A 15,093-nucleotide genomic window follows, 5' to 3' on the forward strand; every position below is an offset into this window, starting at 1 on the left:
CCCGAATTCTCGCTCTTTAGGGGAGCCCGCCCGAGGCCTCCCGATCTGCGGAGAGATACAGACCTCTCCGCTCCCCGAGGCGATCTCAGCCCCGCCTTTCCCGGCCGGGTCCCCAAGCACGTGGCCCGGAACCCGCCCGCCCCACTCGATCACGTGAGCGCAGCTCTTCCCTGCCCCGCCTCCGGGAGTGCGACTTTTGGCCGGAACGTTAGCACCGCCCCTCCTCCAAGCCCGCAGGCGCAGGGCCCGACACCGCCCATTGGGTGGCGGGAGGGGGCGTGTTCCAGCGCCCGGCGATGACATATTCTTCCAGCGCCACGTCGTGAGGAAGTGTCGAGCCACTGGAGCAGTCGGAAGGTTCTGGGTGGAGTGGAGCAGGTGCTGGGTTTAAGCGGTGAGCGAGAGAGGAGAGAGGTGACTGGGCGGGACGGGGGGTGGGGGGCGGCTGTGGGAGAAACAAAGGGGCTAGTGGAGGAGATGATTGAGGGAATGATAATGGGGAGACCTCTGAGGTTGGAGGTGTCGGGTGCAACCCCTGAAGGGGTTGGTGTGTTGGAACGCAGAATGAGAAACGGTCTCTGGGAGGATGGAGAAGGGAGAAGCGGGGAAGGATCAGGATGCAGGCACTGTGGTGTGGCAGGAAGGCGACTTGGATGTCCGAGAAAAGTCGGTGCAGTTTCCAAGGAAAAGAGGATAGCAGCAACGTCCACCAAGCCAGAACTAGAGAAAGGCCTCTACCCCAAAGGTCTCATTCGCTATAAACTCTGGGTGGTGAAGAGTTATAGGCTTAGACCAGTGTCTTTGGATCGTAATGCTGGCTACTCTGCACAGTCATCTGAAGCTGTTTGCAAGCTTTGGTGATTTGTTCTCTTTCTTGTTTATCCAAGGTTACCGGGCTGGTGTCTTCTTGTTCTGGGCTCATCCTCTGCCAGGGCAGGAGCTATGTCATGGATCAAGGAAGGAGAGTTGTCACTTTGGGAGCGGTTCTGTGCCAACATCATAAAGGTGAGCACCAGTTGGCCTGCTTGTTAGTTGGGTAATCTTGTGTCAAAACCTGTTATTAACATGGAGTAGTAATCCATGATGTTAAGTGGAATTTAGCAATGGAACCGAAGAGTCTGAATTGAAAGGTAACTTCCAGGTCTACGTTTCTGGCAGGTAATTGTCCTAATTTTCATGCTTTCAAGAACCCCAGGACCTCCCAATATCATAGACTGTTAGGTCTTCCTTACAGTTTGAAGTTTGTTACTTGGAACTTTGATCTATTTTTCCTTGTACTGTTCTCTGGATGTAGATAGAATAATCTTTCCTTGATGTGGCAGTAGAGAATGATGGGTAAGAGTTTGGGCTCTAGAGACAGACAAACAGACCAAAAGTCCAGGTGTATCATGTATTAACCCTGTGACTTTATATAGTTGTTTTGGATGAAAGGAAACATAACACCAAAAATAGCACTCTGTCTAGCAGTTCTTAATTACTGCTATTACTGGGGCTGTTTTCAGCCATTTGAGGACTATGATCATTCCAGTTTCTACACCCCCTTACTTCCCCAAATCTTGCCTCTGCTTCTTCTCTAGGAATCGCAACAATGTTATATTTTGTCCATATAACAGGTTTGAGATTTAAGCCAGCCAGCCTGATTTTTGTCTTTCAACCACAGACTGTCAAGCAGTGGGTAGCAGTGAATTTACGAGTCAGCAAAGCCTTATACTAACCTCCCCCCGCTCCCCTCTCCCCCACATACACACTCAAACACACATGCCAAGTGATCTCAAGCAGGCAAGCAAGTAGAAAGTATCTTTTTGGGGAACTACTGCAGTCACTTGTTGGGAAGAACAAACTACATGATTTGACTGGAAATTTTTTTTTTTTTTTATTCTACATGTAGAGGACAAAAGCCAAAACTGTTGGAGAGGTGCAAAGGAAGCAGTCAGTGAAGAGGCCCTAAGGCCAGTGAAATTAGGCTAAGGAGTGAATTTTTGCTGTGATAGACAACTAAAGGCTGCTATACGCCAGATAAGAAGTTTTGTTGGCCCCCAAAATGTCTTTTTTGTTTGCTTTGAAATGGCTCCTGACATTTACATTTTGATACAAGTCCTGATGCTTGGCTTCTCTTATGTAATTGGAAGATCAGTGACGTTGGGCCCCCATTCCTGTGTGGCAGCGATTGGATCGAGTGGATTCCTCTTTTCTGTGGAGGATACCCTTGCACTGGACCACAGCCATCAATATCGTTCCTGTGCCTGCCAGGTGGAGACACGAAACCAAAGTGGTGGTCAGGAGCATGTGGTTAAAAATGAGTTCTAAAAGCATACGGACCTCCGTGTGAATTCCCACTTTGCCTTTTCTTAGCTGTGTGACTTGTGGAAGTCACTTGACCTCTCTGAGACTTTTTTTTCCCACCTGTGAAATGAAGACACTGCTATTTACTTTATAGGTTTATATGAAAAAAAAAAAACAAAAAAACTTAGATGAAGTATAAAAAGCCTAGCATAGTACTTGACGTATAGTAAGTGCTCCATATAAATAAATACATGCATAAGTAAAAGTGCTTAATACCCATTTATTGAGCCAAAGCACAGAATACCCAGTTCCCTTCCTCAGGGGGCTTTTATCATAGAACTCAAGCCTATCAGCTTGGGGTTTCGTGGCTCTCTGTGCCGATCATTTGTCTTCTCACTTCCCAGGCAGGCCCAGTGCCGAAACACGTTGCCTTTATAATGGATGGAAACCGTCGCTACGCCAAGAAGTGCCAAGTAGAGCGGCAGGAAGGCCACTCACAGGGCTTCAACAAGCTGGCTGAGGTGAGTGTGGGTGGCAGGGAACGGTCTATGGAGAACTGGACTGTAGCTAGAAAATCAGGTGCTGAGTTTGCTGTGGTTTGAGAGTATTTTTTTTATAGCTCTTTATCACTTGCTTGCTTGTTATGGGTCTCACATCAGCATTAACAGAAATCAAATTACAGAGTGAATCATCACAAAATATTAGAAACAAGAACAAAATTGACTTCCTTTACACCTTAGTGTATCAATAGTTTATACTTTTCTGGGCCTCATCCCAGTCCTTGTAATATGTTCTAATGTGACTTAACATTTATAAAAATGACATCTGTATCTTCGGTAACCTTGTTTTACACGAGATTTTGGCAAGTCCTTTTCTAGGTGTATATACATAGGTTTTCTACCTATATGTTTTAATGCCTGTGGAATATTTTATCATAAGGATCTGACATAAGTTGTTTAGCTGTTCCACTATTACCAGACATTATAACAGTTCATTTTTTTTAATAATTTTTTTTTAAGCTTACTTGTTTTGACAGAGAGAGAAGGAGAGAGAGAGAATCCCAAACAGGCTCCACGCTGTCAGCACAGAGCCCGATGCGGGGCTCGAACTCACGAACCGTGAGATCATGACCTGAGCCAAAACCAAGAGTCAGATGCTTAACTGACATAGCCACCCAGGCGCCCCTTAAACAGTTCAATTTTAGAATAAATTTTTGAAGTGACATTTCTGGAACAAAGGTAGGGTGACTATACCTATCCTGATTTGCCTGAGGCCTTTTAGTGCTTACACTAGGAAAAGTGCCAGACAGCCCGAGTCACCACTCTAAGCAAAGGTCATGGGCATTTTACAGTTATGTTTGTTTTTTGTTTTTTGTTTTTGAGCGAGCACAGCAGGGGAAGGGGAGAGAGAGAGGGAGAGAGGATCCTAAATGGGCTCTGTGCTGACAGCAGCGAGCCCGATGTGGAGCTTGAACTCATGAACTGTGAGATCATGACCTGAACGGAAGTCGGTCGCTCAACCGACTGAGCCACCCACGTGCCCCGTTTTACAGTTTTAATACCTGTTGTAAATTGGAAAACGTTAAATTTAACAAGAAGAATGGAATATTGTCTGTTGTTGTGAAGCTGACTTTAAGAAGAATGGAAATATGGTCTGGACAGACCTCAGCTTCCCAGCACAAGAACATGGCCTGATGCCAGAGCATTGGTCTTTTTGGCCTTGAGTGAGTGGCTGTGGGGCTCCCTAACACGCTGAGGTGGTCTTCTGGTTTGCTGACCCCAGCTTCTCTTTTGCGACTAAGTAAGAGGCAGATTTGCCTAGCGCCGAGGAGCTTACGGTCTGGAGTCGCTCAGAACTCATTGTAACCCTTGCTCTGCCGCTTCCGGGCGCTGTGGCCTGCAGCAGGTTACACAGCTTCCCTTTGCCTCAGTTTTTTCGTCAGTAAAATGAGAACAGCAGTAATCTCTACCTCCAGAGATGATGTGAGGAATAAACAAAATGGCACAGTGAAAAGCACGTAGCACAGGACTTAGCATAAAGGCAGCGCTCAAAAAGTTGAAGTTGTGATTATTAACAGCTATATTGACTCCAGTCAGTGGTAGGTTCTGATCCAGATGTGCCAGCCGAAGGGTGGCTTCCCTGTAAGGTGTGTAGAGCCTGAGCCTGTTCCGGTGTGAAGCTCTCACAGGTCATTTTCTCAAGGTGGCAACGAATTTCATGTATGTGTGTTAAGGGATTAGAAAGGCAGCTCTTCTGCTTTGTTTCTTCTTCAAGTTCAGTTCTGATTGAATGTCTGTGTCCCCTGTGGAGACAGGCTCCCTGTCTCAACACTGCCGTTCTCAGCTCTAGTCCGCTCTCTGCCCTTAGTGGCTCTGGATTAGAGCAGCCCCAGGGGCCCGGCTTTACATAGGAGTTTCACTTCTCTTTTCACTGAAGTATAATTTCATCTGGTGAAATGCACAGAATGGGGGTGGGGGGTGATTGACAGTTGCATTTACCTGTCTAATCTGTACCCCTGTCAAGACAGAACATTTCCACCTCTCCAGAAAGTTCCCTTGTGCCCCTCCCTTCCCAGTCAAACCCTGTCCCACTTCCTCTTCCCCTCTTCAGGCAACCACTGTTCTGATTTCTGTCACTAGAGTTGAGGTCTTGCTGTTCTAGAACTTCACAGAACGGACTCGTATAGTAGGGCTGTGGCCTTCTGACACATTTCATCTACTGTCTGAGCCTCAGGTTTTCTCATCTATAAAGTAAGCATGAAAACAGTCATGACATTCTCAAGGGGCTGTTGGGAGAATCGAATGAAATAATGACTGCGAAAACCCTTTGCAGACTTCACTGCGACACGGCTGTGCACTTGCTGCCTGTATTCTTAGAACTCATCAGCCTCTCAGTCTAATGGAATAATGAAGTTGTGCCGAGAATAATAAAACCTGGTGTTTTATATCGGTCTTCAGCCACCTTGCAAGGGATGGACTGTGCTCCTGTTTTACAGATAAGGAGACTGAGGCCCACAGAGGTTAAATGATTTGCCTACAGTCACATAGCAAGCGCATGGTGGAGTCTGAGACTAGAACCTAGAACTCTCTCAGTGAAGAGTTCTTTCCAGTAAACCAACAATACCAGCATAGCACTCCTCACTAAGTTCACATTTTTCATATTCTCAAGTGGTGGCTTTCTACTTACTTGGTTTGCTATTCTGACAGAAACACTGGTGTTGTCCTAGCTTTACCTGGTTTGGGGAGGAGAAGAGTCTGCCTCTCACCTCCAACACTGAGTCGGGGCGGAGGCATCTCTTATTTCCCTTCCTTGTATCCTAGCTCCTTGCCTTCTCCCTCTCAGACTCTGCGCTGGTGTTTGAACCTGGGCATCCTAGAGGTGACGGTCTACGCGTTCAGCATTGAGAACTTCAAACGCTCCAAGAGTGAGGTAGACGGGCTAATGGATCTGGCCCGGCAGAAGTTCAGCCGCTTGATGGAAGAACAGTAAGATGCCATGGGATGGGGGAGTGTGTTCTTACACCACCTCCAGCCCCACACTGACCCTCAACGCTCTTACCTGAGGCTTATTTAGGGACCTCTAAACCCTTTTAATGTTAGTCAGGTCTCTCTCTCTCTCTCTTTTTTTTTTATGTTCATTTATTTTATTTTGAGAGAGAAAGAGTGTGTAGAGGAGAGGCAGAGAGAGAGAGAGAGAGAGAGAGGGAGAGAGAATCTCCAACATCTTCATGCTGTCAATGCAGAGCCTGATGTGGGGCTCGATCTCACAAACTACAAGATCAAGACCTAAGCTGAAACAGAGAGTCAGACGCTTAACTGACTGAGCCACCCAGGCACCCCAGTCAGGTCTCTTTGATGGCAAGCTAGTTTTTCTCCACCACCACCCCCTTTTTTAAAGGGGGCATTTAATTATCTGAGGATATAGAGGTATTTCACAGAATGCAAGGATGAGTATAGCCAGCCTCAAGCAAAACTGAAACCAGGAATTGAAATCCATTAGATAGCACCTCTTCCTTCTCTCTGCGTTCCACCTTTCTCTGCTTCAAGCCAGCAGCCCAGAATGAACTAAAGCCCGTAATTAATACCCCACTTGCATCAGATTTCTACCCCATGACCGATAAACCGTGATCAGGGAGTAGCATGAGAGAAACATTGAAAAAGTCCTTTTCTGCCATGTAGTCATCCCTGAAAAGTTACTATATTGCTGTGCATGTTCTCTTGGAAGGGACAGATGATGTCTAAGAGGCCTTTACCGGGAAGAGTCAGTACGATTCTTAGCTGTCATGAAGTTTAAGCTTACTTAGGGAGCAATGCCAGACAGGGGCAGAGAAGAAGTCTGATGGAGATTATCTGCTTGAAAGCATGGAAGCCTTTCCAGCCAGGACTGTCCCAGAATCTTCATAACAGCCCTTTTCTGCCCAGCTCCTCCTATACCAAGACCAGGGAGAGAATAGAGAGAATAGAGAGCCTAGAGGAGCAGTGGAGCTGGGCCTAAACAGTTTTGTCATCTCTGTCCCTGTCTGGGTCTGGTGGTGGGAGGGTGGCCAGGCTTCTCTGTCCATATTGGATGATGAGACTCAGCCAGAGACATTGCTTCCTGGTCCCCAGCAGAGCCTGTGTGGCTCAGAGTTCCCACCCAAGGGGCTGGGGGTGGTTCAGATTCTTCTGTTATTCACACTAATTTCACCTTTAAAAAAATTTTTTTTAAGTTTATTCATTTTTGAGGGGGGAGAGAACAGAGCGTGAGCAGGGGAGGGGCAGAGAGAGAGGGAGACACAGAATCCAAAGCGGACTCCAGGCTCTGAGCTGGCAGTACAGAGCCTGGTGTAGGGCTCGATCTCATGGATCGTGAGATTGTGACCTGAGCCGAAGTTGGACGCTTAACCTACTGAGCCACACGGAATTAGGTGTCCCTAATTTCACCTTTTTAAAGTGCTTATACTATGTGCCAGGTCCTGAGCCTAACATGTATTCTCATTTCATATTCACATTATCCTATGAGACAAATATTATCATCCCAATTGTAGCGGGGAGGAAAGTAAAAACCAGAGAAGCTTAGGTTTGCCTGCTGGGTCACACAGCTATTGGATAGGCAGAGCCAAGACAGACAAGATCTTTCCAACTCCAGAGCTGAGCTGTGGTCTACTACGCTGACGTCCGAAACACAGGAAGTAATCTTACAGTTCCTGAAAGATCAAAATACACGGAGGTAGAGGAGTTACTGAGATAGCTGTCTTCATTCAGCAGTAGAGGAAACAGTCTTAGGTTCTTAAGTCCTGGACAGAACAAGAAGAGATTTTAACAGTGGCTTTCCAACAATGTGCCCCAGAACCTCAGAGTTCTGAGCAGTGGGTATACAAAGAAGCCAGAGGGAATAGGGCACAGGGTGCCCATTGGCATTTTACTTGTCGTATATATTGGGCTTCTGAGTAATACTTATTATGAAGAAAGAGCTCTTAGCGAAAAGAAGGTTGGGAAAACCACTGACCTAATTCAGTTTCATCAGTTGGGAAACAACCCTAGAATGAACAGAAGTGAAAGACTTGCCCATGGTCACACAGCAAGCTCACGGCAGAACCGGGTTGGGAACCCAGATCTCCTGGCTCCTTGCCAGGGCTTTTGCCTCTCCTTCCCTATAGATGTCACTCAAGTCACCTGTCTGTGGCCGCTTCAGTGGATTCTCAAAAATAGGTGGTTAGATCTTGCTTCACCCTCGAAGAAAAGTGATGAGGGTTATAGAGTGGATAAGCTGTTAAGGTGTGGCCTTGCACTCTGGATCAGGGTTCTCCAGGACATGCCTGATACCCCACCTTACAGTATACTTCTTGCTATTAAGTTCCCATTTTCCAAACGCTAGTCATTGAGTTTCTCCATAGCATCCCCAGGTGAGGGAAGCTGGTTGGGTAACTGAATTCATGCTCACTGTGCAGAGTTTGGGAATTACGGTATGGAGGCAGTGAAATGCCATGATGAAGAGGACAGGCCCTGGAACCAGACTCCCTAGGTTCAAATTCAGCTTTCCACCCACCAGCTGTCTGGGGTTGAGCAAATAACCTAACCTCCCTGTGCCTCAGTTTCCTCGTCAATAAAAGGGGAATGATAGTGGTCTCTGCCTCAAAGGTTGGGGTAAGGGTGGGATGTGTTGATGCGTGTGAAGCACTTAGACCAACATCTGGCACTTAGTAAACATAACTTAACGTTAGATGTTGCTGTTATTAACATATTTCACCAGAAGGTACAGAAGTAATGAATAATACAGCTCCTCCCCTTGAGTTTATTCTCCTGTCAAAATGGGACTAAGTACATAAAATGCAACTTGCCCACAAGGACCCATGAAGCGGTGTAATGTGTGGTAAAGAATTTGGGTTCGTGTTCTCAAATCAGACAGACCTGGGTTTCTTTTCCAATTATTTTTTTAAGTTTATTTATATTTGTTTTGAGAGAGAGGGGCTGGGGGGAGAGAGAGACTCCCAAGCAGGCTCCTCTCTGTCAGCGCAGAGCCCGACGCGGGGCTCAGATTCGCAAAATGGGAGATTATGACCTGAGCCGAAATGGAGTCAGACGCTTAACCGACTGAGCCACCTGGGCACCCCAGACAGACTCAGTTCTTTCTGATACCGCGCTTGATGGCCGTTTGACCTTGGGCAGTCTCTGACTATCGTGCCTGAGCCTCAGTTTCCTGCTGGAGAATGGGGAATGTGCCGAACTCCTGTCAGAGTCGTGGAGGGGATGCAGTGAAATACTGCACAGAATACTGCATAGAACAGTGCTTGACACACACAGGAAAGCACTTAGAAACCGGGAGGTGAGTGTCATCAGTTTTCCAGCTCCACAGGCTCTCTGTTCCAACCCCGCCTCCTTTTCCTGACCAGGGAGAAACTGCAGAAGCATGGGGTATGCATCCGGGTCCTGGGCGATCTGCATTTGTTGCCCTTGGATCTCCAGGAGCTGATTGCACAGGCGGTACAGGCCACCAAGAACTACAACAAGTAAGTGTTCAGATTTCCTCTGAGGGACCTGTATCAATCTTGGACTCCCTGCTACCTTTAAAGAGACGTGCTGGGTCTTTCTGGGTGTGCATTTGGTACAAGAGGCAAAGAGGGGTTTGAGATGCTTAGAGACTTCCTGCATCTGCTGCACAGCCCAGAGATGGTCCTTAATACCATGTTACATGTGCACATACGTAGTTTTTCATTCTCTTCCTTCATGTGTCTATCCCCCCGCAAGATAAACATATACATGTATGTTTACATATGCACATGTACATAATAATAATTATTATTTTACTTGTCAGAGGACAGGGCGGAAATGAGGGCTATAGAGTGGATGAGCTGTGGATATGGCCTTGAGCTCTGGATCAGGGTTCTTGAGGACCGGCCCGGACTTGCCAGGACCTGATACCCCACCTTTGTCTACACTGTATCCCTGTCTCTGAAGACAGATCCTTGAAGAAATTTTTTTCCTGTTCCACTCCTTTAACCCATGAATAGGTTGATATTGGGAGGTCACGCAGGTGCAGAGGCGAAGAGAGTTCAGTAATCCAGACTTCATTATGTGTGCCTTTGGATTATAATATGTGTTTGGCAGTGGATTAGTTTGCATGAGATTTGCCTCGTATTCTACTTTGCTTGTGCTAATATCACAGTAGATTACATCCTCTGAAAGCTGGTTGGCAGTAGGAGGGAGGCTCGTATGTGTCATTTAGTGTTCACCTTGTTACAAAACTAATGACGTGGTCATTCTAAGAAAACTTGGAAAACACAATTCATCATCTCACCTTTCAGTGATAGCCATGATTGCCATTTGGTATTTTTTGCTCTTGTGGGAAGCGGTGCCCTGCAAGCAGTGACTCCAGTCCTTAGTCCCTGTCCTCTGCTAAATTATTCTCGTCTTCCTTTCTCAGGTGTTTCCTCAATGTCTGCTTTGCATACACGTCCCGTCATGAGATCAGTAATGCTGTGAGAGAGATGGCCTGGGGAGTGGAGCAAGGCCTGCTGGACCCCAGGTACCCTTAGTTGTTTAGCGTGGTAACTGGTAGGGAAACCGGGAGTGTACTACCCGCGCCATGTACTTGGGCCAGGAGTCAAATCGGGGATACATGTGGACAGATTTGGGGCATGATTCCCCTGCCCCCCCCGCCCCCCCCATAGAGTTTAGGATTGGCTTGTTATAGCTCACTTCAGAATTTCTGTGTTCACCAAACACTAATAAGCCCCAGAAAAATGGTATAACGGATAGCACGTCCGAGGCATTCACTAAAAAATGATGTTCTTACACCTTTAGCTAATATAACACTGTGTGTTAACTGTACTGGAATTAAAAAAAAAAAAAAATAGGCCTCCATGGGGCGCCTGACTGGCTGACTTCATAGAGCATGAGACTCTTGATCTCAGGGTTGTGAGTTCAAGCCCCACATGGGTGTAGATATTACTTAAAAATACAATCTTTAGAAAAAAAAAAAAAAGAAGAAGAAGAAAAAGACGTCCTCCTGGCCCTTTGGCAGTGTTTTTCCTAGAATGATTTTTCAGGAACACAGCTTGTTGGGGGGTATAGTCCTTAGGTCTCTTCATATTACAGTTTCATGCAAGACTCAGGTATTTTTCGAAAAGAAAATTGTTCCTCATAAATAACGTGAGATCTTAATTTCTAGAGCTGGAAGTCATCTAGCCACTTGGTCCCTCTCATGTTATTATTAGTGTAACCTTTGGTAATAATATTAATAAACTAATAAGAGCAAGAATAAAATAATAGCAGAAAGAACCCAGGCAGTGTGTAATGTGCTGTATTTCATTCAGTCATTAATCCCCTGTGTGAGAGCTTTGAGTGTTTTACTCCATTTTATAGATGAGAAAACTGAGCCGAGCATTAGAGTGACCATCCCCCAGGCTAGTCTGCCGGTCAGCGCCAGAGGTGACTCCTTTCTAATGCTGTCTGATTCCAGAGTTCTTGTCCTTTACCTCTAGCATCTGGGATCTTGGGACCCAGGAATTTTCTGGATTCCCTTCTTGGGGATAATTTGATTTACCTGGGAAACTTAATTAAAAATCAAAAAGTTGCTCAGGGAGAATAGAATTAGAAGAAAAGGAGATAGGGTTTTTGTGGGGGCTTTTTGGTGTTTTTCTGTTTCTTGTTTTTTTTTTTAATGTTTATTTATTTTTGAGACAGAGAGAGACAGAGCATGAATGGGGGAGGGTCAGAGAGAGAGGGAGACACAGAATCCGAAACAGCCTCCAGGCTCTGAGCGGTCAGCACAGAACCCGACGCAGGGCTCGAACCCACGGACCGCGAGATCATGACCTGAGCCGAAGTCGGCCGCTTAACCGACTGAGCCACCCAGGCGCCCCTCTTGGTTTTTTTTTTTAAATGTTTGTTTGTTTTGAGCAAGAGAGAGAGAGAGAGAGAATGAATGTGTGCAAGAGAGCAGGGAAGGGGCAGAGAGAGGGAGAGAGAGAATCCCAAGCAGGATCTGCACTGTCAGCACAGAGCCCGACTCAGGGCTTGATCTCACGAACCCATGAGATCATGACTTGAGCAAAAATCAAGTCAGACACTTAATAGACTGAGCCACCCAGGTGCCCCATAAGGAGACAGATTTTAACATTATTCTATAAATCCTTTTCCTTTCCAACAGCTGGGTGGTCTTTCTGTGCCACATAGTTCATTCATTCAATCAGTCATTTATTCACTCAACAAACATTTTAAAAGTGCCACATAAAGGCCAAGCACATTGTTGTACAGAGGGAGTACAGTGGTAAGAATAAAAATACATATTTCCTGTTCTCAAGGAGCTCTGGTAAAGGAAACACAATAATCTATTTTGCACATTCATATACAATTATAATGGTGATAAACGCTACATGAGCATTGGCGTATAGTACAAAAAGAATTTATAGCAAGAGGAATAGACCTGGTAGGAAAGGCTTTGCCAAGGAAATAAGTCGTGAAAGAAGGAAGGAAAAGCAGTAACTGGGGACAGAAGAGGTAATGTGAGGAGTTTGTCAGTTGCAGAAAGGCTGTTAGAATAATTCGGGTATAGATTACCCGGAATGGAACTGGTGGGGGGGGTGGGGGGGTGGAGGAGAAGGAGGAGGAAGAGGTCGAATCGACTGCATGAAGTGTTATAGATAAAATCGAGAGGCCTTAATGGACCGGGTCTGGGGAAAGGATGTGTTATGAGTGACTGCAGGGTTTTTGACTTCTGGAACAGTGCAGAGTGGTGCCCTTCCTGTGCCACAGACCCCTGAGGGCAGATCCAGTATGAGGAGGAAGGTCAGGAGTGTGATTTGGGATATATGGTAGATGTAGAACATAGCTCTCAGATCGACAGTTGTGAGGAGGGATGGGGACTGGACATATCAGTGTGGAGGTCATCTGTGAGCAGTTGGTAACCGAAGCAAAGAGGACATGAGTACATTGAGGAGAGTCTAGAGTGAGAAGGAGAGAGGGCTGAGAATGCAGTTCCGAGAAACTCTAAGCTCTGCTGTCTGGGTAGAGGAGAGTGAGCCTTAAGGAGAAAAGAAGATGAGCCGCCAGAAAGGCAGGAAGAAAACCAGGCAGTCAGTATTACAGAAGCCAAGAGAAGAGGGAATTGGTTGGTGCAGGTTGGGAGGGTGGGAGCATCGGTGGGAGCAACGGGGTCGAAGCCTGTAGAGAGGTCAATTAGGTCGTGGATTGAAAATGAACTGTTGGGGGGAAAAAAATGAAAATGCTGGTTAAGTTGGCAGAGGGCAGGCAGGAAGATGAGATCTGTAAGAAGAAGAAGGATGTGTGAGTAGATGCACGTGCATTGTAATTTTCTAATTCTTGACTTGTGGGGTGATTTCACAGTTGTTCACAGTATTATTGTGTTTTACAGTGAATGTTTCATTTAAAGAGACAAATGTTGGGGCACCTGGGTGACTCAGTCAGTTAAGCATCCGACTCTTGGTTTTGGCTCAGGTCATGATCTCGCAGTTCGTGAGTTCAAACCCCACTTCGGACTTTGTGCTGACAGCGCAGAGCCTGCTTGGGATTTTCTCTCTTTCTCTCTCCTCCCCTCCCCTGCTCGCTTGCATAGTCTCTCTCTCTCTCTCAAAATAAATAAACTTAAAAAATAAATAAAGAGACAAACGTTTACGCTGCAAAGAAAGAATGCTATTTAGCAAGTAGATTTGTATGTGTTCACGCCCCTAACTAGAGCCTGATCTTGCCTCCTGGTTCAGTGTATTGATACTCAGAACACATTGCTATAATCGCTGACCTTTATCTTCTTCTTGCCCTGTAAGTTTTCCCATATTTGTTTTCTTTGCCCTGCATGGCTTAGTAACTTACCTACATGGGATTAGTCAAGCAGACATGGCATGGGCTGGGCAGGGTCACCAGGTAAGGAGGCTACAACCTTAGAAAGCTTGGTGTTCTACTCACACTGGGCCGATCAGAGCCCCGGTACACACATACTTTTACAAAGGCCATACATGTTCAGAGATTTGCAAACTACTGGATATATAAAGGTGAAAATTTAGATCTTCCAGGATCCCACCGCAATGTTCCTGGCAATACTTTGATTTTAAATATGCCTTTCTAGCTCTTCCTGTATGCTTAAGTATTTGTGTGTGAGTTTAATCAACGGAGTTGATTTTTCCCATCAAACTGTGACAATGTCTACTACTTGTGAGGGGTTCTGGGGTGTTTGCAGGTACGTCGTAAAAAAAATAAAATTATTTTTAGTCTTTACTTTTAAAAATTTGTTTGATTTAAGTTTATTTACTTATTATTGAGAGAGAGAGGAAGCGCACAAGCTGAGGAGGGGCAGAGAGAGAGGAAGACCCAGACTCCAAAGCAGGCTCCAGGCTCTGAGCTGTCAGCACGGGGCCCGACGCAGGGCTCAAGCTGTGAGATCATGACCTGAGCTGAAGTCAGAGGCTTAACTGACAGAGCCACCCAGGCGCCCCCCAAAAACTTTTTTAGCCTGTAAGCTCCTCACATTCCGAAAACCAGCATGTGTTTATTTCTGAGATCTGTTTTCAGTGATTCATTCATTCATTTATTCAAACACGTATGGAGTCTCTCCCAAGAGGGTCCTATGCTGGAAGAGCAAGAATACAGAGATGCGTGTGTCAAGGGGCTTGCCCTCAAGCAGCTCCACAGTGTGGTTCGTGTACACAAATGAGTAATCCACGGTGCTGTGTACCACGGTAATGGATGCACAGGGCACAAGCTGGTGCTGACAAAAGTAGTGATCAGCTATGGTTGGAGGTTAAGCCAGAGTCATCTTTTTAGAACACAAATCTAGTAATGACATAAGTATTTATAACCAAAGAAATCACACTGAACACTTTGCAACCCGAATCATGCTGTGTTCACTTGATGTTGTAATATGAGCCCTTTTCCATGCCTGTTTGTTTTTTTAATGTTTATTTTTGAGAGAGAGGGATAGAGCATGAGCAGGGGAGGGGCAGAGAGAGAGGGAGACACAGAATCCCAAGAGGCTCCAGGCTCTGAGCTGTCAGCACAGAACTCGACGCGGGGCTTGAACCTACAAGCCATGAGATCATGACCTGAGCCTAAGCTGGTCACTTAACTGACTAAGCCACCCAGGCGCCCCACGTGCCTCATGTTTTCAGTAATTTTTCAAGTTATTTTTAATGGCCGCAGAATATATCTTGCTTTAATTTACTTAATCATTCTAGTTGTTTGTTATGTAGGATGTTTTTAATTTCTCCTTATTACAAATAAGGCTCCAACGAAATCTATAAACTTAACTCTTGTCAGCATTGTAGATGGCTTCTTCCAGATTTGGGTCTGGATGTGTCCATTTCGCCTTACTCTTGTC

At 45.9% G+C, this 15,093-nt stretch overlaps 1 protein-coding gene across 4 annotated transcripts in view; it reads left to right on the forward strand.

Moving 5' to 3' along the window:
* Window positions 1-236: 236 nt before the first annotated feature.
* DHDDS (dehydrodolichyl diphosphate synthase subunit) overlaps window positions 237-15,093 on the forward strand; it is a 28,293-nt gene continuing 13,436 nt past the window's right edge. The window contains exons 1-6 of one of the 4 annotated variants that reach the window (XM_042996110.1): window positions 237-414; window positions 888-1,005; window positions 2,688-2,804; window positions 5,626-5,768; window positions 9,155-9,271; window positions 10,186-10,287. In XM_042996110.1, the coding sequence (XP_042852044.1) occupies window positions 943-1,005; window positions 2,688-2,804; window positions 5,626-5,768; window positions 9,155-9,271; window positions 10,186-10,287 (542 nt within the window). In that variant the 5' untranslated portion in view covers window positions 237-414; window positions 888-942. Of the gene's footprint in view, window positions 415-616; window positions 746-887; window positions 1,006-2,687; window positions 2,805-5,625; window positions 5,769-9,154; window positions 9,272-10,185; window positions 10,288-15,093 lie in introns of those variants that run through there. The other 3 variants (XM_015535701.2, XM_042996108.1, XM_042996109.1) reach the window with 3 other exon arrangements.

The sequence above is a fragment of the Panthera tigris genome, chromosome C1 (assembly GCF_018350195.1).
Source record: "Panthera tigris isolate Pti1 chromosome C1, P.tigris_Pti1_mat1.1, whole genome shotgun sequence".
Classification (NCBI taxonomy): Eukaryota; Metazoa; Chordata; class Mammalia; order Carnivora; family Felidae; genus Panthera; species Panthera tigris.